The sequence below is a fragment of the Sus scrofa genome, chromosome 2 (genome assembly GCF_000003025.6).
Source record: "Sus scrofa isolate TJ Tabasco breed Duroc chromosome 2, Sscrofa11.1, whole genome shotgun sequence".
NCBI classification, from domain to species: domain Eukaryota; kingdom Metazoa; phylum Chordata; class Mammalia; order Artiodactyla; family Suidae; genus Sus; species Sus scrofa.
The window spans coordinates 5564775-5587836 of NC_010444.4; the positions used below are offsets into that span (position 1 = coordinate 5564775).

The 23062-nt window shown below is 62.9% G+C and overlaps 2 protein-coding genes across 2 annotated transcripts; one reads left to right on the forward strand and one right to left on the reverse strand.

Annotated features, from left to right (window-relative positions):
• On the forward strand, positions 1834–23023 carry PC (pyruvate carboxylase). Its single transcript, NM_214349.1, is given in 23 exon segments — positions 1834–1969; positions 2074–2258; positions 2463–2628; positions 2708–2853; positions 2988–3105; positions 3221–3303; positions 3306–3371; positions 4838–4939; positions 4942–4955; positions 7503–7665; positions 9524–9706; positions 18572–18716; positions 19082–19171; positions 19262–19483; positions 19934–20090; positions 20634–20874; positions 20989–21238; positions 21450–21694; positions 21780–21959; positions 22031–22279; positions 22558–22698; positions 22776–22835; positions 22838–23023. Coding segments are annotated over 23 exon segments (3528 nt in total).
• LRFN4 (leucine rich repeat and fibronectin type III domain containing 4) lies at positions 11851–14623 on the reverse strand. Its single transcript, XM_021082774.1, has 2 exons — positions 13252–14623; positions 11851–12701 (listed from the first exon to the last, which is right to left on the reverse strand). The coding sequence occupies exons 1-2, from the start codon at positions 14598–14600 to the stop codon at positions 12140–12142; spliced, it is 1911 nt and encodes a 636-aa protein (XP_020938433.1). The 5' UTR covers positions 14601–14623; the 3' UTR covers positions 11851–12139.

Consider the following 23062-nt stretch of genomic DNA (forward strand, 5'->3'; position numbering starts at 1 on the left):
CTCAGTTGTTTATTTTAAAAATTCTTTATATTGTGATAAAATCTGTATAACAGAATTTGCCATCTTAATTTTTTTTTTTTTTTTTTTTTTTTTGGCTTTTTGCTATTTCTTTGGGCCGCTCCCAAGGCATATGGAGGTTCCCAGGCTAGGGGTCTAATCAGAGCTGTAGCCACGGCCTACGCCAGAGCCACAGCAACACGGGATCGAGCCGCGTCTGCAACCTACACCACAGCTCACGGCAACACCAGATCCTTAACCCACTGAGCAAGGGCAGGGACCGAACCCGCAACCTCCTGGTTCCTAGTTGGATTCGTTAACCATTGCGCCACAACGGGAACTCCCATCTTAATTGTTTTTAAGTGTACGGTTAGTTCACTGGTGCTAAGGACATTCGCCGTGTTGCACAACCATCACCTCTGGCCATTTCCAGAACTTTTTCATCTTGAAAACTCGAAACTGCCCCCTTTATAATTACTTATTTTTTTTTAGTAATTATTTCCCCAATACGATTTTTTTTCTACTGCACAGCATGGACACCCAGTTACACATACATGTACACATTCTATTTTCACACATTATCATGCTCCAAAAACTGTCCCCTTAAACACTGACTCCCCAGCGCCCCCCCCCCACCGCCCTTGGGTGCCCCCACCCCCGCAACTGTCTGTCTCTATGAATTTGATGACTTTAGGAGCCTCATCTAAGTGGAATCGTGCACTTTTGTGTCTGGCCGTTTTTATTGTCCTCATCAGATTTTCATGACGAATTTACTTAGTAGCCTTGCAGAAAGGGAGGTGTCTGCAGTCCGAAGAAGTCTGCATTTCAACTGAGCAGAAGCTCTTATTCCTGAGGGAGAGCGCACTGCTGCAGTCGGCTCCTGGAGAGATCCGTTGTCACCCTCACTGCCCAGCCAGACAGAACCCTGAGGGAGGGACAGCCGTCAGGGTGGGGCACGAAGGTGCCAAAGCCTGGGGCTGCCTGGCTGCTCTGCTGGGCAGAGGGCACACTGACGATACACACCCTGGTCCTACAGGGCCTCTGGCTGGCCTTGAAATTGCTTTTTTTTTTTTTTTTTCTGTCTTTTGTCTTTTTAGGGCCGCACCCTCGGCATCTGGAGGTTCCCAGGCTAGGGGTCTAATCGGAGCTGTAGCTGCCAGCCTACGCCAGGACCACAGCAATGCCAGATCCAAGTCTCATCTTCGACCCACACCACAGCTCACAGCAACGCCAGGTCCTTAACCCACGGAGCAAGGCCAGAGATCAAACCCACAACCTCATGGTTCCTAGTCGGATTCGTTTCCGCTGAGCCACGACGGGAACTCCCTGAAATTGCTTTAAAACTTGTGTGGGAAGTTCCTATTGTGGTTCACCAGTAACGAATCCAACTAGTATCCATGAGGACGAAGGTTCGATCCCTGGCCTCCTCAGTGGGTTAAGGATCCAGCATTGCTGTGAGCTGTGGTGTAGGTCGCAGACGCGGCTCGGATCCCGAGTTGCTGTGACTGCGGTGTAGGCCTGCAGCCCCAGCTCCCACTTGACCCCTAGCCTGGGAACCTCCGTATGCTGCCCTAAAAAGAAAAAAAGAAAAACAAGCTTCAAGTGTGGTGCTTTAGAAATTAGAGTATAAGTCTGGAATGCCACTTGGGTTTGAATTTGCTCCCTTCCCTACAGCCAGTCAGCTCTACAGGGAATGTTGGGCTTGGCCAGGAGTTGAGGCGGGCAGTGTCCTGGCTTTCCTGTGGGGCCAACGTGGGGTTGGGGCGGGACCCTCACTCTTCCCGAGGACCCTCTGTGCTCGGGCGGCTCTAACCAGGCTCTGACTTCCCTCCCCAGATGCTGAAGTTCCGAACTGTCCGCGGGGGCCTGAGGCTCCTGGGTATCCGCCGAACCTCTACTGCCCCTGCCGCCTCCCCGAATGTCCGGCGCCTGGAGTACAAGCCCATCAAGAAGGTCATGGTGGCCAATAGAGGTGAGCCCAGTGGGAGGAGCCGGCGTCCAGCCCCGCCCCCGCGGCCGCCTCTCTCGGCCCGGGGATCTCACTCACTCCTCGTCCCGTTGCCCCGCCTCCCCCAGGCGAGATCGCCATCCGTGTGTTCCGGGCCTGCACGGAGCTGGGCATCCGCACGGTGGCCGTCTACTCAGAGCAGGACACCGGCCAGATGCACCGGCAGAAAGCCGATGAAGCCTATCTCATCGGCCGCGGCCTCGCCCCGGTGCAGGCCTACCTGCACATCCCAGACATCATCAAGGTGGCCAAGGTGAGCCGGGCCGGGCGGGGCCGCCTGAGGGCGGGACCGGGTCCTGTGCACCCGCTGGCAGTGAGCCTCTCCGAAGGGGTGGTGAATGAGTGGAGTGAAAGGAGCCGTGAGGTGGGGCAGGCGCCAGGGCCGCAGGGCTGCATCAGGCCTGTGCGAAGGGCTCGAAGGGGAGCCCCGCTCTCCTGACACCGCCCCCGCCCCCAGGAAAACAACGTGGACGCCGTGCACCCTGGCTACGGGTTCCTGTCCGAGCGCGCGGACTTCGCCCAGGCCTGCCAGGATGCGGGCGTCCGGTTCATCGGGCCGAGCCCCGAGGTGGTCCGCAAGATGGGAGACAAGGTGGAGGCCCGGGCCATCGCCATCGCCGCAGGTGAGCATGCGCGGGGGTTGGGGGGCTCTGGCCAGATTTCCACCTGTCCCTGAGGCCTCACCTGCCTGCCCTCCGACAGGTGTCCCCGTGGTCCCCGGCACAGACGCCCCCATCACGTCCCTGCACGAGGCCCATGAGTTCTCCAACACCTACGGCTTCCCCATTATCTTCAAGGCCGCCTATGGGGGCGGGGGGCGTGGCATGAGGGTTGTGCACAGCTATGAGGTGAGCAGGAGCCCAGGGCTGCGGGCCGCAGAGGGTCGGGGCGCTGGGAGCCGGTGGGGCACGCAGAGGGCGTGACGGAGCCCCCGGGCCCACTGATCTCCTTCTCCGCACCTGCCCCCCGACCCCCACCCCAGGAGCTGGAGGAGAACTACACCCGGGCCTACTCGGAGGCTCTGGCCGCCTTCGGGAACGGGGCGCTGTTTGTGGAGAAGTTCATCGAGAAGCCGCGCCACATCGAGGTGCAGATCCTGGGTGAGTGGGGCAGGGGCTGTCTCTCAGGAAGACACCCCCCTGCCGGGAGGCGGGCTGTGGGGCGGGGCAGGTCGCCAGTTGAGGATGGGAACTGAGCCCAGTTACCTCGCCCCAGGGGACCAGTACGGGAACGTCCTGCACCTGTACGAGCGGGACTGCTCCATCCAGCGGCGGCACCAGAAGGTGGTGGAGATCGCCCCGCCGCCCACCTGGACCCCCAGCTTCGGACCCGGCTCACCAGTGACTCCGTCAAACTTGCAAAGCAGGTGCGGAGCGGGGGCTCTCGGGACAGAGTTTGAAAGCCAAGGGTATGGGCCCCTGTCCTCATGGAGACAAAGAGCCTGTTCCAAAGGCATGAGCCTCAGGGCCAGTGGTCACTGGGGCCGGAGGTGGCCAGCCCTGAGCAGGGAGGACAGAGGGCTGGTGCGGGGCCCCCCCGGGATCCTCGCTGTGCAGTCGCAGATGCACCCGGCCCAGAGGCCAAGCCTGGAGAGCAGAGAGCCCGAGAGGAGGAGGGAAAGACCACTGGCCTCCCCCAGTGGCCTCCGCATAGACGGGGCTTCTCCGTGGCACCAGCGCACCCTGGAACAAAGGGACTGGGAGTCAGTGGTTCCGCGGAGATTAAGGAACAGAACGAAGGCATTTCTTCCCCACTCAGTCTCAGCTGTCCTCACACGTCACGTTTACTGTAACCCATTTGCTCCTCGGGTCCTCCTTCTGCCTGTCTCTGCTCTGGGGGCATGAAGTGACCTGCCCCAGGCCTGGCCCAGGAGAGCCCTGCCAGGACCAGCTGCAGCAGGGGTCCTGCTCTCTGTTCTTCTGTGCCCTCCTGCCCCCACCCCCCTCAGAGCCCAGGCACCCTGCCTCTGCCGGCCCTTCCCAGAGCCCCTAGTGGGCATCTATCTTTTCAGACCTGCTTTCCCCAGCAGCCGGGTGGGCCCCTGGGCCCGCTCTCCTTCCAGAGCTGAGCTCCCCCAGGCTCTCAGACAGCCAGGGCCCCCGGACCACAGACCACGGATGCTTCTGTAACCTTCCCCTAAGGGAAGCCAGGGTCAGCACTCGGCAGTGAGGCTTCAGCCACAGTGATGTGGGGCCTTCGTTAGGGTCTGATTGATAATAGTTGAAATTTTGGTTCCTTATTCTTGCCTTGAGTTTGGTCTTATTTATTGGCTGGTGCCGTGTCTCATCGTAGAACAGACTCGAGGGAGCCAAGTGAAGTCTAGTTAGTGGTTTCGGTGGGACCAGAAGTGAAACTGGAATTAGGCTTGTATTTTGAGTTAGAGCTTCAGCTGTTGGTTCATCTCAAATGGCATCTCTTTGGGTTGTGGCCAGAGGGGAGGAGAGAGGAGCTCTTTCTGAAGACCGTCTAAGAATAAGAAGAGCGTCCACGCGAGGCCAGGGTGTTTATGGTGGGGCGTGAAGGCTGAGGAGCTGCTGGGGTCGTGGGAGGCACCGAGTCTGGGGCGGACAGGAGTGTCTGCTCATGTCTCATCTGGACAAACGGGGTGCAGCCGTCAGGGGCTCCTGGCAGAGGCCTGGAGGAGATGGCCTGGATGGGGCCCAGCTGCAGGTCCTGGGCACTCGCCTCCCTGGGCCACGGCAGGTGGGCTGCCTGAGGTCAGCTGAGGCAGGGCTGCTGCAGTCTGTTCCTTTGTGGAGCCGACCTGGTGGGTGAGCCTCGTCCCTGTGGGGCTCCCGCAGCTGCAGCCCTGCTTACCCGGCTGCCCCGCAGGTGGGCTACGAGAACGCGGGTACGGTGGAGTTCCTGGTGGACAAGCACGGCAAGCACTACTTCATCGAGGTCAACTCGCGCCTGCAGGTGGAGCACACAGTCACGAGGAGATCACAGAGTGAGTGCGGGGCCGGCCAGGGGCAGGGCCAGGGGCCGAGGGGGCAGAGGGCGGCCTCCGGGACCAGCCTGCAGCTACAAACAGGAGGCGGCGTCTTCCCCATCTTGTGTAAAACCCACATCAGGTGGCTCCTAGGGAGCCGGTGGCCAGGAGCTCAGCTCAGTGTCCACTGACAGAGAACAGTTAGGGATCCCCGTTCTTACTTCTTACCAAAATTACTGCTCTGAAAGCCCGAGGTGGTTATTGTAAGAAGTAGCACAAAGGAGCAGATAAAAATGAGTCAGAGCCCTACCCCTCAGGAGCAGGATGCTGAGGAGGTTCCTGTGTGCTGTCCACCCTGACCTCCCTGGAGGAAGGGGCCCGTCAGCCCCATTCATCCGATGAGGAAACGGAGGCTCAGAGAGGTTAAGAGAGTTGCCCGAGGTCACACAGCTGGTCCTCTCCAGCCCTGTGCTCTCCCTCCTATGCCTGCGCTAAATTCCGTCTTTATTTACTTGACTGTATCAATAGTTTGAGATGTTTGATTACAGCTTTTGTTCTACTTTTTAAATTGAATATTTGTCTAAGGCATTCTCGGAGGCCATTATTCTTCCTGAATAAACTCTGCCCGCCTCTCTGAAGAGTTGCGAGGCCACCTTTAGTAGGAGTCCCTGAGGGGCAGATAAGCAACATCTCACCGAAAGAGCTTTCTAGATTTTGCTTGTACCATTTTCTCCCACATGCATTGCGTGTAGACATTCCCCAAACTCTGCCCATTTTATAAACAATTAAAATGGCCTTTCATTGTTTTGAGATATGTTTTTGTTTTGTTTGTTTTTTGGAGGTGGGGGGGGGCTTTTTTTGCTGCCCTGCAGCATATGGAGCTCCCGCCAGGCATCAGATCTGAGCTACAGTTGTGACCTAAGCCGCACCTGCAGCAATGTCAGATCCTTAACCCACTGTGCCAGGCCGGGGATCGAACTTGTGTCCCAGTGCTCCCAGGACACTGCCAGTCCCATTGCACCACAGCACGAACTCAACTCGCCAAGATACGTTTTTTTTTTTTTCTTTTCAGGGCTGCACATGCGACGTATGGAGGTTCCCAGGCGAGGGGTCACATCAGAGCTACACCTGCCGGCCTACGCCACAGCCACGGCCACTCCAGATCTGAGCCGCATTTGTGACCTATACCACAGCTTGCGGCAACGCCGGATCCTTAACCCACTCACTGAGGCCAGGGATCGAACCTGCATCTTCATGGCTACTAGTCGGATTCATTTCCACTGCGCCACAAGAGGAACTTCAAGATACATGGTTTGAGCCATTTAAGTGTTACGCCCTGGCTTTAGGCCAGTCCCTCTCACCAGGGAACGTTCCTGACGGTTCCTTCCCCACCCCTGACCCCACCTGAGCGAGGATGCTGCCAGGCGCCTGCCTTTGGCTGGCAGGTGCGTGGAAGCCTCCAGAGCCCCTGCTCCCTCAAGGTAAAGGCTGAGTTGAGGCAGGTGCACCAGCCTTGCGCTCTGGCCCGTGAGACTTTCCCCGTCAAGCTGCTGTGACATTGACAGCCATCTCGAGCCTCCCCTGAGCCTGTTGTGCTAGGGGTGGACGTCTGCTTGCTCGGGAGCGGAGGCTCTGTGTCAGACAGACACAGATCAGGCTGAGGAGGCCTCCCAGGTCACTGGCCACCTAGCGCTTGGGTGAGCCGCCGCTCCTCTGACCCTCAGGCTCCTCTGATGGGAATGGCAGTGACTCTCAGAGCTTTATTGTGGAGCCAAAGCCCAGAAAGCGCACAGCCATGGTCCACGCCGCGGACGTGGCGATACGTGGTGATTGCTGTCACTACTGTGAAGTGGTTTAGCAGGAACCACGAAACACTGAGGAGAAGCTGCCAGTGTAGTTTCCAGGCTGTCCTTACCACAAGCCTCAGTGACAGTAAATTTAAAACCTTGAGTTTTTTTTTTTTTAAACAGCTGCTCTCCTTGGATTTGTTGCTGTCCTTGGGAGTGCGGCCGTCGGCAAGGCTGGGGCTTAGAAAACCAGGCACATTTGGGGAGCTTTGTACTCTAAGATCTTGTTTGGGGAGGCGAGGGTCTTGGGCCCAAGCCCAGCCACAACACAGTCCTGGCAGGGTGGCATCCTGACCACGCTGGTGCCCACCTCTGGTCCCTCCGACAGTGGGGGCCCCATTTCCGTGAGTCTGGCCTTGGGGACACCCCCGTTCTCTCGCGGTGACCCCTCCCCACACCTCCCGCGGTGTAGCACCTGTAAGAATGCGGGTCTGAGGCTTCAAACCCAGGCTCGACCAGGGGAGGGTTTGGGGAGGCAGAAGGACAAAGAGCCCCCAGGACAGGGTGTGGGAGGAGCGTTTGGGGGGTGCAAGAGCAGGTAGGTGCGGGGTTTCAGCTGCCCCTCCCTGGCTGCCGTGCTCTCATTCCCACCAAGTGCGATGGCACGGGCGGCGGTCTGCGCGGGAGGAGGCCGGGCTCGGGTCCTCGGGCCGCCCCCCACCCCCCGCAGCCCCGCCTCACGCTCTCCGCCTGCTGCCGTCTTCTCCCGCACCCGCAGTGTGGACCTGGTCCACGCCCAGATCCACGTGGCCGAGGGCCGGAGCCTGCCCGACCTGGGCCTGCGGCAGGAGAACATCCGCATCAACGGCTGTGCCATCCAGTGCCGGGTCACCACCGAGGACCCCGCGCGCAGCTTCCAGCCCGACACTGGCCGCATCGAGGTAGGGCTTCTTCCCGCCAGCCCACCGCCGCCCTCGGTGCGCGAGGACTGCTGCTCCGGGGGCGCCTGTGGCCGGGGCGGTGCAGGAGACCCCGCGCTTGCTGATGGGAAGTTGGCTTGAGGACGCGGGAGCCGGGCGGTGGCCAGTGTAAGGGGAGAGCGTCTGCCGGGAGAGGGCCACGTGCGTAGGCCAGGAAGACCAGCGCGTCTCTCCGAACCCAAAGGGGAGCAGACCAGCTGGGTGGAGCCAAGTGCAAGGTCGCGGGGGGAAAAAGCTTGGCCCTTGGCTCTGTCTTCTGGAAGGAACCAAGCTTGGCTGCCCACCGGGTGGTACTCCTGGCCTCTGTCCTGCCTTCAGTCTGGGGGCGGGCAGGAGTAACCAGGGGTGCAGCAAAGGGGCAGCGGCAGGATGTCCCAGTGGAGGGGACAGGCTGGGCCAAGGGACCCATCAGGGATGAATGAGGGGGTCGGGGATGTGGGGGGCAGGGAGGACCCTGAGGGGCAGGCTTGGCTGTGGGGCTGAGGGCCAGGGCGGGCCCCCCTGCAGCCGCCTCCCTGGCCCGCCGCAGCCTCTGGGCCTCCATTGCCCTGGCTAAGAACCCCTCCAGATCCAGGTCCTGCCACCAGCTCTGCTGGTTTACTGCCTCCACATCTGGCCTGAGCCTCTGAGGAAGCAGGACACGCACAGGAGCCCAGGGAGGAGGGCCAGGGTGGTTTGCAGCCGGTACTGAGCTCCGGAGACAGTGACCTGGGGGTGGGGGAGGGAAGGGGAGCTCTCTGGGTTCTAGAAGTCCTGTGGAGCTTGGTTGGCTTGAGGCAGAGAGCTGCCTCCAGGACTCAGTTTCTGGAAGGATCCAAATCATAGGTGGGGGCCAGCCCCAAGGCCAGCGTGCCACCCAGCGGGCAGCCCCCGACTCTCTGCCCTCGGCCGGGGAGGCTGTGCTGCCTTCCTCCCCCTCCACCTCCAGGCCTGGCTCCTCCGAGCCTGGTTTACCACAGAATATTTTTAGCTGGCAGTTCCTGCTCACAACTGAGTGCTCACCCTTAAATATTTCATTAAGTTCCTTTTTATCGAACACAGGCCTGCGTCCCTTAGACACGAAATGTGTGGTGCAGTGGGTGTCCCCCAGCCCGGCTCCCCGACCTGTGCCTCACAGGGTCCCCCACCCTGTGCAGGCGCTCCTGCCCCTGCCGCAGACATTCACACCCCAAGCCTCTGTCCCCATGCTGTGGCCCCTCCTAGTCGGACTGTTGGAGCCCCTGTGTGTCCCCAAGAGTGGTCCCTCTGCCCTGTCACTGCTCCCCTCTCTGGGCCTTTGGGTCCCTGCCTCTGGCCCTCCTCCTGGCTCCCCTCTTTCTCATCTGCCCGTCTCCCTCTTCCTCCCACTTGGAAGGAAGGGAAGGTGCGGGGGGCACGGAGGCCTTCCCCGTCATTGTATACGATAAACCAAGATCCCTTGGCCTGCCCCTCTCTTGTCCCACAGCGTCCTTGTCGCCAGCAGGCTGGGAGCCCTGGGGATCTGGCCCACCTGCCCAAGTTCCTCTGGGCTCGCAGGCTCTGCAGCTCCAAGTGCTGGGCCTGGAGCCCTGGGGCTGGCAGGCACGTCCTCCCATGTCCCCTGTCCCCTGTCCCGCCGCCTTTCCCTGCCTGCACCTCCTGGGGAGGAGGAAGCAGTGACTGTGTGGCCCTTGGAGATGGTGGGGCGCCCCTGGGCTTGCTGGCAGAAACTAAGCAGAACTTCGCTGCCAGCGTTGGGGTTGACCTGTGGACCCTGGTGCACGGGCCTCAGCACCGCGCCAGGGGACACGTCTCGGCTCCAGCTTCCGACCCGGGTCCTGATGCTGGCCTCTCCCCGCAGGTGTTCCGGAGTGGGGAGGGCATGGGCATCCGTCTGGATAACGCATCTGCCTTCCAAGGAGCTGTCATCTCCCCCCACTACGATTCCCTGCTGGTCAAGGTCATCGCCCACGGCAAAGACCACCCCACGGCCGCCACCAAGATGAGCAGAGCCCTTGCCGAGTTCCGAGTCCGAGGCGTCAAGGTGAGAGGCTGAAGTCTGCAATGTCCTTTGGCCCCTGGGTCGGGCCCTGTGACCTGTGTCTGTAGCTGGAGGTGAAATGACAGCCGTGTGACTTCTTGTCCTGGAGGCCAGCACCGTCCCTGCATCCGTGGGTTTTCCCTGGGCAGACGCTGCGGGCAGGCACCCTGTGAGGTGGGAGGAGCAGGAGGACGGGGCTTGGCCCACGTGATGCTGGCTGCCCGGCAGACCCACTCCTCCTCTTCTGAGAGTCCCAGGGATGCTCTCCCAGGGCAGAGGCTGTGACCCCGCCTGCTGCACGCAGGTGAGCTGGTGGCTGAGGGCCCCTCAGCACCGCCTTCTCCAACTCGGTTGCTTCCGGCCCTGCCTCTGTCCAGGCTGGGCAGTGGGTCTGGGGCATGTGGCCCTCGGTGTCCTCTCAGTCCCATGTCACTCCCCTCCTATCGACGCACTCCATGGCCTGTCCTGGCAGGAGCTCCCTGGGTGCAGAAGCCTTTTGGAAAAGCATGTGGGAGGGAGGAGCCTGTGGGCCGATGCCACCTGGCCCACATCTCGGGGGCACCCGTTCCCTTGGTGCTATGGGGTCGCCGCATGCCCTCAAGGAGCGTCAGGGCTCCAGATCAGGAACGTCTCCTGCACGCGTGGCAGGGACGTGTCGTGACACCGGGTGCTCAGCCCACTTCTCGTTGCTTGATTTATCTGCGGGGTGGCCGGGGCAGTGGGTGGTGGCCACGCACCCCTCACTTGCTGCCCCTGTGGCTCTGTGTGGTCCTGTTGGTGAACCGGCTGGCCCCTGTGGTGGTGCCCCTGGGCCATCGGACCCTCCACCTGGCCTCCAGCCTAGAGCTGGAAGGTGGAGAAGGGAGACAGGGCCACGGGGCCGTGAAGGGGCAGAGGGAGGCGGGAGAAGTGCAGGACGTGTGATTCCTGTTCCTGGGCACCAGCGTCCTCCCCAGATGTGCCCGCAGAGTCGGCCTCGCCCCCGCCAACCTGCACCTGCCACCCGCAGCCCGTCCCTGCCCTCCACCCTCGCTCCCGGCCCCTCCCTGTTGAAGACCTTATTTCATTTTATTTAAACCAGAATCTCTCAGGCCACCTGCAGGTACGTGCTCCGGGTGGGGGGGGAGCACACTTGTGTGTCAGCGCTCTACACACCTCAAGTGTGTGAGCTCGGCCTGCACACGTGTACACACACACTGTGTACACACGCACTGTATTGCACCAGCTCTCACCGGGCTGCCGTCTGTGGCCGCACGTGGCAATGCCCCACACCCCTCAGCACAGGTCCACTGCCGCGGCCTGGGTGCCACACCTGCTCTCTGCAGCGGGGCCCGGGCAGCTGTATGTTCTGGGTGCGCCTGATGCTGTGGGAGAACCACGCGTGCCTTGGAGTGTGTGTTCAGAGCACTGGCGCCTCCAGCTGGCGCCCGGGAGCATGGTTGCTGGGGAGGCCCTGCCTGGGCCAGAAGCTGACGGGAACTTGGGCCAGGAGGCAGGGCAGGGCACACCGCCCAAGACTGTGGTTCTTGGAGGTGGCCATATGGGCATGGGTGCCCCCTGGTGTTTGCCCCGGGTGTCCAGCAAGAGCAAAGCCACAAGGGGCATCAGTGCAGCTGTTGAGAGGTCTCCCTCAGGGCCTGCACCCCCGATAGGAACCTTCCAGGGAGTCCTGGTCTGAGAGCAGGGTGTGGGATTCCTAGCCCTTTCCAACCTTTTGGGATGACTTTATACAAATCCAGAGGATGCCCTGGCAGGTGGTGAACAGGCTGTCACCAGTGGGAGCCATGGGGACTTTCTAGTGGCGTAAGAGCATTGGCAGCCCAGGTCCTTTTGCCCAGAAGGCCTGCAGCATCGCCTACCTGCTCCTGTTGGGCCCTGTGCACCGTAACACCCATGCTACGTGAGGACGTGACGTCCCGTTCATGCTCTGCCCGGAAGGGGCATTCTCTGCACTTAGAGCGGGCACGGAGCACAAAGGCACCTGGTCCCCACAGCGCTCTTGGGCCGAGGACACCCCAGGCTGCTGGGGCCACTTCCACGGGGCTGGTATCCCCGCGCTGACCCCATCTTGTCTGTGCCTCCACTGGCCCCTGTGTCCCCACCCCCCTTCTCAGGGAACCTGGCAGGACAAGACCAGAGACTAGCACTGAGGTGTCCCCAGTAATTTTATTATAAAGAAAAACAAGACTTCCACTTGGTGGCTGCAGCCCCTGCCTCAGAGGCCATGAGCACCTGTCACAGGGACCTGTCCCTTTTTGCCCGACTGGAGGCCAGAACCAGGGAACGGGCCCCCTGTCCTGCCAAGCAAAAGGGGGCCTGAGGTACCCAGGGTAAAAGTGGGAGGGGCTCTAGGCAGTGCTGACCCACCAGGCCAGGAGGCTGCCCACCCCACGCCCTCTGCCCTGTGCAGCCCGCCCCGGGCTGGCTCCCTTCCCATCACACCACGCTCTCTTCCAGCCGTTCCGCACTGCCCCCCACTCCCCGGCACCCCGCCCCGAGCAGCCCCCCATGCACAGAGTGGCTCCGTCGGGCCCAGGCCCCTCCGAGGCGCCTGGCGTAACCGTAGCACCCGCCAGCATCTCCCAGGTCCAGGGAACAGCTGCGCTGGGGCCGAGGTGGGGGGCTCCGCGGTGGGTGCGTCTTGGGTGTGGGGCTGGGGCCTCCATTGGTCTGAGATTGGACGTGGCTGAGCTTGAGGGGGAGGCGGCCATTCCCGGCCCCCCGGCCCCGAACCAGCAAGGCCACAGTGAAGACCAGTAAGGCAGCCACCAGCACACCCCCCACAGCCACGGTCAGGGTCCCGCCCAGCACGTGGGCCTGCAGGGCGTGGCACAGGGGCGTGGCTGGCAGCGTGGAAAAGTGGGCACAGCCCAGCAGCCTGGTGGCCGTGAGGTCGGAAGGCCCAGCGGCAGGTGACAGGGCCAGCAGGCAGAGGTCATAGTCGGCACCGGGGACCAGGTGCTTCAGCAGGAAGTGGTGGCTGGAGGCTGGGACGATCCTGTGGGTGAGGACAGGTAGTCAGAGCCCAGGCGTCGGGGTCCAGGCCCCGTCCCCACATCCACCTCCCCACACCCACTGGGCTGCGAAGCACTCTTCACAGCCCACCCCGCGTGCTAGGTCCCCGGGACCACGTGGGACTGTGTGTTCACTTAAGAAGGCATGTGTGGCCCTGGAGACAGGGCGAGGGGCCAGACAGGTGCGCGCGTTGGCACCCAGGCCCAGGGCAGCTGCGGAGGCGCTAGAGGGGCACATGCCACAGGCCCATGTGCTTAAACACAGACACCAAGCCCCGCGCCTCGCCTGCGCTGCCAAGCCTGAGAGACCTCGCCGGGCACAGGTCCTCCACCCCCCCCCACCCCGTGCCTCCCCATCCCTCCCCTGCAGCCCCACCTCCCCCCAGGCAGCTCAGAAGCTGAGGAAGGGTGTGTGCAAGCCCCAAGGAGGGAGAAGGAGCAGGAGAGGTGGCTGAGCCCCAGAGGGAGGAGCAGGGCTCAGAGGGAGGCGGCTGGGGCGAGGCTGGGGCCACGGACCGCGGAGCTCGTCCTCACCGGTAGATGGGGGTCTCGTCCTCGCTGCTGTTGTACTGGATTTGGAACATCCACACAGGGTCCGCCGGCCGCCCTGGCCCCCAGCTCACCAGCCCCGAGGTGGCGGTCACCTCTGTCACCTGCACGGCTGGCTCAGACTCTAGCGTCCCCTCGCCCTCGGCAGCAGTGCGGGCCGAGGCTGCAATGTCCGAGGGCCCCGGGCGGCCCCCCTCGGTGCTGCCGTTCCCTCCATGGGGTAAGGCCAGCACCCGTAGTTCTACACGGGCTGTGGCCTCGCCGGCAGGGTTGGTGGCAATGCAGGTGTAGCCCCCTGCATCCCCGGAGCCCGTCACCCCAATCTCCAGGGTCCCGTTGGGAAAAGCCCGGGCTCGGGAGGAATTGCCGACCAGCCGGTCATCAGGGCCGACCCAGTGCATGGTGGGCGCAGGGTCGCCGAGGGCCCGGCACCGCAGCGTGGCCCGCTGGCCCTCCAGTACCCAGAGGCGCTGCGTGTGGCGGGCGATGAGGGGTGGCTCGCAGGAGAACTCGCCCTCGGGCACTGCCCAGAAGTAGCGGCCAGCCAGGCCCGGCGGGGAAGCACAGGTCTCTAGGTCATCGGGCCGCGCCAGCCGCCGCAGCCACAGCAGCTCACAGTTGCAGTGCAGGGGGTTCCCGCTGAAGCTCAGCACCAGGGGGGCTGGCGAGGCCTCGGCGTCGCGCCCCCGGGAGAAGAGTGGGTCGGGGGCCAATGTGGCCAGGCGATTGGAGGTGAGGTCAAGGCGGGAGAGCTGGCTGAGTTGGGCAAAGGCGCCCGGGGGCAGTGCGTCGATGAGGTTGTGGTCCAGGTTGAGGGTGTGCAGGGCGGGCATGGCACCGATGCCGGCCCAGGGCACCTGCCGCAGGTTGTTGTAGGAGAGGTCCAGGTCCTCCAAGCTGTCCAGGAAGTCGTCGAAGGCCCCAGGCGCGATGCGGCCCAGCTGGTTGCCACTGAGAATGAGGTGCTGCAGGTTGACGGGGCCCCGCAGGCTGCCGGCGCCCAACTCCACCAGCCTGTTGCCGTCCAGGTGCAGGGAGCGCAGGCTCTCCAGGTCCCCGAAGGCGCGGGCCCCGATGCGGGTGATGGCGTTGCGAGACAGCGTCAGGTCCACCAGCCCTGTCATGTTGCGGAAGTCCGGCGGCCCCAAGGCCTGGATAAAGTTGTCAGCCAGCCGCAGCTCCACTGTGCGCCGGTCCACGTTGGGTGGCACGAACAGCAGGCCTCGGTGGGCACAGAGGGTGCTGAGTGACTCGGACAGGTTCTGGCAGACGCAGGGCAGTGGGCATGCAGCCGCTCCACTGGCCAGCAGCAGCAGCAGGAGTGGCGGGGCCATGGTGCGCACCCTGTAGGGAAGGGTCACGGCCCAGGTACAGGTGAGGCTGGCACAGGTGCCCGCTTGCCCCCGGGGGCCCAGTCTCAGGGGCCAGCTTCCAGAGGCTGGCCTAGGGGTGGGTCAGGGTCAAAGGCCCAAGGGGTCCCCCAAGGCTGAGAGAAGGCTGGGGCCTGCAGGGCCAGGCCCCCCAGAGTAAAGGTCACATTTCCCAAGCAGTTAGGGGGAGTCCTGGCTCTGGGGACAAGGTGAGGCATGAAGCAGGAAGCGGAGGTGGCCATGAGAGCAGGGAGGGTCCCGGAACTTCCTTTCCCCGGCATCCCCTGGAATCGCCAGTATGCCTTCGGCGCCATCCCCTCCCCTGCCCGGGCAGGTGCGGCCCTAAACCCTTCCCTGGCCCCTTGCCCCTCCCTGGCCAACCCCCACGGGGTCCCCCGCGGCCCCCTCACCTGGTGTCCGTAGCTCAGGGGGCGCGGGCGGGCCTCCCCGTGGGCCCGGCCGGCCCCCGCCGACTCCAGGCGGCTCTCCCGCGGGGGTGAGGCCCGGGGCTGACCAGCCGCCCTCGGCGCGCCTTCCGGCCCATGGCGCTCGGGCCCGCGGCCCGGGCTCTCTCGGTTCCCGGCACCTTTTCCCGGCGCGGCTCGCGGCAGCGGCAGCGGCGGCAGCAGCCGCGAAAGGCAGGCGGGTGCGCGCCAACGAGCACGCGCACCGCGGACACGCACGTGGAGAGCAGACGGGGAGGGGCGCGGAGATCCACCCGGGCCCAGGCTGGCTCCCGAGGTCACCGGGACGCGCGGCCACTGCAGCACCCACGGGGGGCTCCTGGTCACGCCCGAGGCCCGGGCCGGCGCGGACCCGCCGCGCAGCCCCCCAGCGCAGCCGCAGCGCACTCACCCCGGCACAGGCGCGCGCGCCCCCGGCCACCCTGGCGCCCCGGCATCCTGCACCGCACGGGCGCCTGCTGCCGCTGCGCGAACCGTCACTCTGCAGACAGCCAGACAAAGCGCCAGCTCGCGGGCCCCTTCACCATCTCCCAGAGACGAGAGTCTTTGTCACATGTCGCTGGGCACCCTCCCCAACACACCCACACATGCCCACACACCCACACGTCCCCGCACCCACCAGCAGGGCCGGGTGCAAACCCGCACTGTTGCTGGGACCCTCGCATTCGCAGACACACGCTGAAGGTCATAACCGTCCTGCATCACCAAGTCACGTGGAGGGTCCCCAACGGGCAAGGCCCTGCGGGGGGAGAGGGGAGGGTTCGGGGCGCTGCCCCCCGGCAGGGCTCCCGTGGGGTGGGGCCGAGAGGGCTCGGCCTCCGGGCTGGCGCCGTGCCCCGCCCCCGCTGCCGGCCCCTCCCTCCTCCCCGGCTCCCCCGCCCCGCCCCGCCCCGCCTGGCGCGCTCGGGAGCCAACCGGTCTCCGCCTCCGGCCCGATTGGTCTGCGCCGCGCGGTTTCCCAGCAGGCCGGCGGTGGCACGCTGTTTGAAGCTGTGCGTCAGTGGTCCTGGCTGTGTCGGCAGACCCCCTTACCCCTTCTGCCGCGCCCGGGTCATTTCCCTGGAAGAGTGTCCCAGACAAGCTCGGCTCTACAGAGAAAGGGCTCCCTGGACGGGGGGGCGTTGGGTTCCCGGCTTTCTGCCTCTGAAATCCGGGGCTTAGGTGGGAGTGCTGAGGGCTCAGAACCACGTTGGCGACTGGTCTTTCGTCGTGGCTGCCCATTCAGAACACAGGGGAAGTCACCTCCTCCCCTAAGTATCCCTGGTCCTCCGGCTACTCAGGTCCCTCCCTGCCTCTTTCCTTTTTCCCATCTCTCAGGGAAACAGACTGAATTCTCACCCTGCCTGGTGCACCAGGTAACCTTGAGGAAGTTATTTAACCGCTGAAACCATTTCCTTATCTTGGCCATGGGTCTTAATTGTAACGACTTCGTGGGGTGAGAGAAGAAATGAGGCAGCCTGTGAAGGGCTTAGCCACCTGGCAGCTGGAAAGCCAGTCTGTTGCCACCCCTTGAGCCTAGGCTCCTGCATTTGTAAAATGAAGGTGCTGGATCCTAGCTCGGGTCAACTCTGATATGCAGTGGCATCAGATACTGCCTTGTTTTTTTTCTCCCCATAAAAAGTGTTTTCACTTCCTCTAAACACGTGCACTCGTGTCCACCATGAGCAGGGGGTTCCCGTACATCAGGAACCAGATGGGCCTGGTCCCTGCCCCCATGCAGCTTACTCCCCCACAGACAGCAGATGGGGTGACAGATCCTTCAAAGTTAGGGAGGGGTCTATAAAAGAGGAGTGCAGGGTGGGATGGGGGGGCTCCGAAGATCCTCTCACCCCCGCCTGATTCTAGGTTCTTTAGATGGTTGAAGTGGTTTTCCCTTTCCCGTGCCATGCCTTGGCCCAGCTGAAAGGTCCACATCTCTTACAGCGGAGCATGGACTAGTCTCAGGTGCAGACAGGCACCAGGCAATGCAGTGGAAGCTGTGGGATGCTGGGCGGGTGCCCTTCGCAATCCCAGCCTCCAGGTGATGGGAGCCCTGGGGGGACAGGGAGGATCTCTCAGAGTAGCAACAGGGCCCAACAGCCCATACTGGGCCTGGACCTCCTGAAGGTGCCACCAGGGATCCTGAATGGATGATACACAGAGCTGCCTTCTCTGAAGTGACAGCCAGGCTGTAGCCATACGGTCATAGGCACAGGCGCACTGGAATCCCATCCACTTGGCCTTGAAGTCTTAGGGCATCTCTCCTAGCACCGGCTTCCAGGCTAGGAGAGGTTGGACTTATTCTGGCCCCGCCTGAGGCTGTCACTCAGCTGTTTAATGAGCAGAACCGAGGACGCCTGTGCACAGAGCACATGGACACGAGTCCCTCAGGCAGCACCCCTGCCCCTCAAGCGCTCCTGGCCACATGATGGATGCAGACAAGCAAAGGATGATGAGGCTGACGGGGGACCTTTCCAACGGCTGATCCCACAGGGTCCTAGAAAGGGGAGAGTCCGTCTCCACCATGAGGGCAGATGAGGACAGATGAGGTCTTCGAGTTCTGGCCTGCCAGGCAGGTGCAGAGGGGTGGAAGGTGAGGGCACAAATCAAGTTTGGTGTGACTAGAGGTGGCTGTGACAAGGAAGCTTGGCAGAAGGCATGGCCTGTGGACAAGGGCTTCACAGTCCAGAGATGGTTGTGGTAGGTCGTCTGGCTTGACCAGTGACACAGGCGTGGGTGATGGAGCATAGGTTTTGGTAACTGGGTAGGTGGCGAGACACCCCCAGGAGGCAGAGAAGGACTGGGTGACAGAAGCTGACTTTGGGCTTGAGCTTGTGTGAGGGTCACACAAGGAGAGGTGCCTGGGTCTGGAGCTGAAGCCTCAGGACAAGGCAACCCAGGGAGAGTCTGCTGGGTGACAGCCCTGAGAACTCCATCCTGCAGGGGTGGGAGGAGCCCCCAGTGGGGACAGGAGAAGGAGGGGAGCAAGATGTCATGGAAGCCCAGGGGGAGAATATCCAGGTGGGAGCTGCTGGCAAGAGGATGGTGGGAAGGTGCCCACAGGATTTAACTGCAGGAGGGACCTCAGAAGCATGGCTGTCAGGGGGGAGGAGGTAGGGCCTCTTGGAAGAAGCGTGGCAAGGTGGGCAGGAAGGTGGCTGCTTCATGCCACGGTGCCGTGGGAAAGGCCTGATCCGTGTTCCGGGCCGCCGGAGGGTGAGGTGCTTGTTTCCAGATCCTGGAGGAAGGAGGAGGTGGGGTTCAGGACGTGCTCCAGGGGGAGCAAGGACAAAGAACGGGCTCAGACCCCTGGCAGCTCAGGGGGCTCTGCCACAGTGGGGGTGGGGGTGGTGACGAGATGGGGTGGCTTGAACCTCAGTGTGGAGTCCTGGGGAACCGGGGAGGCAGTGCTAGCCTAGGGTGGCTTCTCAGCCCCTCCTTTCCCTGCCCGCGCTGCCCGGTGACACCCTCCCACCCACCTCTGTCCTGCAGACCAACATCCCCTTCCTGCAGAACGTGCTCAACAACCAGCAGTTCCTGGCAGGCACCGTGGACACCCAGTTCATCGACGAGAACCCGGAGCTGTTCCAGCTGCGGCCTGCACAGAACCGGGCCCAGAAGCTGCTGCACTACCTTGGTCCGGCCCCAGACTGCCCTCCTCTGCCCTCCCAGGCGCCTTGCTTCTGCCCCACCCCCACAAGAGAGCTTCCCAGCACCCGCTGCCCCTGTCCTCAGCCTGGTCCTGCACCTTCCTCCTCTGCTTCACCCTCCTCTCCACCCACCCTCCTTGCTCCTGATCTCAGAGGCCCCCTTTTCCATCCACGTGGCCCTCAGTAGGTCCCCACTGCCTGGACCCAGGAGACCCTGGCTGTGGAGAGGACAGGGGCCAGTTGGAAGACTAGGGATCCTGGAGGAACAGCCCATCCCTGACCACAACTACTCCCTCCTGCCCTCAGCTCTGACTGCCCATCCTGCCTGACCAGCTGCCCGCTCTCTCCCCAGGACATATCATGGTGAATGGCCCAACCACCCCGATTCCTGTCAAGGCCAACCCCAGCCCCACGGACCCTGTTGTCCCTGTGGTGCCCATAGGTAGGTGAGATTCATTCTGCCAGCTCGTATGGGCGAACAAAGAGGGGGCCGCCGTCTGCAGGATGAGTGCTAATGCCCAGTCTGCCCTAGGCCCGCCTCCAGCTGGTTTCAGAGACATCCTGCTGCGGGAGGGTCCCGAGGGCTTCGCTCGAGCCGTGCGGAACCACCAGGGGCTGCTGCTGATGGACACAACCTTCAGGGACGCCCACCAGTCACTGCTGGCCACTCGTGTGCGAACCCACGACCTCAAAAAGATCTCCCCCTACGTCGCCCACAACTTCAGCAAACTCTTCAGCATAGAGAACTGGGGAGGTAGGCTGGAGGGGGAATGGGACATGGTACCCACAGTGTAGGCAGGCCACTCAGGCACCCCAGGGAAGCTCGGGATGTCCATACTTAGGGAACCACTAAGAACTGAACAAAGCACAGCATTCCTTGCTTTAGCAAATAATGACTGGCGCCCACTCTGGTGCCGGGCATGAGACCCAGGCAGCTCAGGGTCTGAGAGAAGAGACACCTGTTAATTACAGCACAGAGAAGGGGGGGCTAGGAAAGGGGGCCTGGGGGGACACAGCCTGAGCTGTCCCAGGAGATCAGCCAAGGAGAGAGTCTGCAGGGGTCGGGGCTGGGATGTGAACGACCCTGAAGATGAGCAGGGCCTGGTCTCAGGGCCAGAGTCTTAGGCTCAGGCTCAGAGCTGCAGGGTGTGGCAGGCTCCCCAGGACGTGCAGGGCTGACCTGGGCCTCTTGCTCCCTGTGCAGGAGCCACATTTGATGTTGCGATGCGCTTCCTGTATGAGTGCCCTTGGCGGCGGCTGCAGGAGCTCCGGGAGCTCATCCCCAACATCCCGTTCCAGATGCTTCTGCGGGGGGCCAACGCCGTGGGCTACACCAACTACCCCGACAATGTGGTCTTCAAGTGAGCCTGGAGTGGGTGGGCAGACACTGCGCTGTGTGGCCGGGCAGGTGCCAGGCCACAATGTGGTGGCCCATGCTCCCCACCGTGGGCTTGAAAGCAAGCCTCTCAGTAGCTGTATCCAGCAAGGGCTGCGAAATCAGAGAACTAGAAGGGCTTCCAGTGGAGACCCTAGGAGGCAGATGGCTGGTCCCAGGCCACCTGGTAGAGCTGGGGCTGGAACCTAGGTCTCACCGTCTCCCTTAGCTGCCTGCCCGTCCTTTGCAAAGAATCCCCAGCTGAGTCTTCTGAGCTGGGCGGACTGAGCTACACTGACGTGGCTAGGACAGGACAGCCCTGCCCCTTGCCAGAGGCCTCTGGGGCGACCCTGCCCAGCCCAGGCTCCCTCACTCTACGGTTACGTTCTGAGCAGCCCCCCTCCCAGCTCTGTGGGTGCGTCCCTGCCAGGCCAGACCATCGGATCTTACTCCACAGGCGCTGTAAGTGGGCCGGAGCCAGGAAAGGAAGTTGCGGGAGGAGCTAACCCGAGCTCTCCTACCCACTCAGGTTCTGCGAGGTGGCCAAGGAGAATGGCATGGATGTCTTTCGGGTCTTTGACTCCCTCAACTACCTGCCCAACCTACTGCTGGGCATGGAGGCGGTGGGCAGTGCCGGCGGTGTGGTGGAGGCCGCCATCTCCTACACGGGTGACGTGGCCGACCCCAGCCGCACCAAGTACTCGCTGCAGTACTACATGGACTTGGCTGAAGAGCTGGTGCGAGCTGGCACCCACATCCTGTGCATCAAGGTGCCTGGGCTGCCCGGCCCACCCCAGGAGTCTCCCCACCACACCCTCATCTCCCCCGCCAGGCACCCGTCATGCCGCCGCCTCACCTGTCTTTCTCTGCCCCTTTGCCCTCAGGACATGGCAGGGCTGCTGAAGCCAGCCGCCTGCACCATGCTGGTCAGCTCCCTCCGGGACCGCTTCCCCGACCTCCCGCTGCACATCCACACCCATGACACGTCAGGGGCGGGCGTGGCGGCCATGCTGGCCTGTGCCCAGGCTGGGGCCGATGTGGTCGACGTGGCAGCCGACTCCATGTCTGGAATGACTTCGCAGCCCAGCTTGGGGGCCCTGGTGGCCTGTACCCGAGGGACTCCCCTGGACACAGGTATGAAGAGCAGCTGCCCATGGCCATCCCCCTGCAGAGCTCCAGTCCCCCGCAGAGTCGGGCATGAGCTAGAATCCAAATGCTTTTGCCTGGCCTTGCCTTCTATCACCCACGTCTGCGATGGGGCCTGAGCCGGCCCTGGGGTTCTGGGAGGAGCACCTGGGAGCCCAGCGCATTTCCAAGCCCTGTCCTGTTTCTGGCCTGACTGCAGGGGTGCCCCTGGAGCGCGTGTTTGACTACAGTGAGTACTGGGAGGGGGCCCGGGGGCTGTACGCAGCCTTTGACTGCACGGCCACCATGAAGTCTGGCAACTCGGATGTGTACGAGAACGAGATCCCAGGAGGCCAGTACACCAACCTGCACTTCCAGGCACACAGCATGGGGCTCGGCTCCAAGTTCAAGGAGGTCAAGAAGGCCTACGTGGAGGCCAACCAGATGCTGGGTGACCTCATCAAGGTGAGCCAGGCCCAGTGCTCTCACCCCTGCCTCTGGGCCGCTGTAAAGTGCCTGGCCCCCTAACCCAGGGGGCCCCTCTCCTCAGGTGACACCCTCCTCCAAGATCGTGGGGGACCTGGCCCAGTTTATGGTGCAGAATGGGCTGAGTCGGGCAGAGGCTGAGGCCCAGGCAGAAGAGCTGTCCTTCCCCCGCTCAGTGGTGGAGTTCCTGCAGGGCTACATCGGCACCCCGCATGGGGGCTTTCCTGAGCCCCTTCGCTCCAAGGTAAGGCAGGCCCAGTGGTGTGGGGGAGGGGGGTGCAGGGCTCAGGCCTGACCCTCTGCTTTGTACCCCAGGTACTAAAGGACCTGCCAAGGGTGGAGGGGCGGCCTGGAGCCTCCCTCCCTCCCCTGGACCTGCAGGCCCTGGAGAAGGAGCTGACGGAACGGCACGGGGAGGAGGTGACCCCGGAGGATGTGCTCTCAGCAGCCATGTACCCCGACGTCTTTGCCCACTTCAAGGACTTCACTGCCACCTTTGGGCCCCTAGACAGCCTCAGTACCCGGCTCTTCCTGCAGGGACCCAAAATTGCAGAGGAGTTTGAGGTCAGTGGCTCTGGCACCCCTCTGCACTCCACCCCGGCACCCCTGCCATCCCCTACGGACCCCAGCACAGCTAGAGCCCCAGGCTTTGGCTTGGCTGTACCTGGCCTCATAGCTGTGGGTTCACGAAAGTACCTTAAAGAGACCAGGGCGCTAGGCCTTTACAGTCGAGGCGCTGAGACCCAGGGTGGGGAGGGAGGCTTCCCTGGGACTGGGTCAGAGAGCGCCTCTCCCCAAGCTGCCCCCAGCCCTAGCTCTGAGCCTCCACTTCCTCTCTGCAGGTGGAGCTGGAGCGGGGCAAGACGCTGCACATCAAAGCCCTGGCCATAAGTGACCTGAACCGGGCTGGCCAGAGGCAGGTCTTCTTCGAGCTCAACGGACAGCTGCGATCCATCCTGGTCAAGGACACTCAGGCCATGAAGGTACAGCTCCCCTGGGGCCAGCCAGGGGGTGGGCTGGGCAGGGCCTGGCGTCTCACGTTCCCTCTGCCCTGCCTTAGGAGATGCACTTCCACCCCAAGGCCCTGAAGGATGTGAAGGGCCAGATTGGGGCACCCATGCCGGGAAGGTGATAGACATCAAGGTGGTGGCAGGGGCCAAGGTGGCCAAGGGCCAGCCGCTGTGTGTGCTCAGTGCCATGAAGATGGAGACTGTGGTGACCTCGCCCATGGAGGGCACTGTCCGCAAGGTCCACGTGACCACAGACATGACACTGGAGGGGGACGACCTCATCCTGGAGATTGAGTGACCTTGCCCTGGACTGGCAGCCAACCATCCACACCCCAAG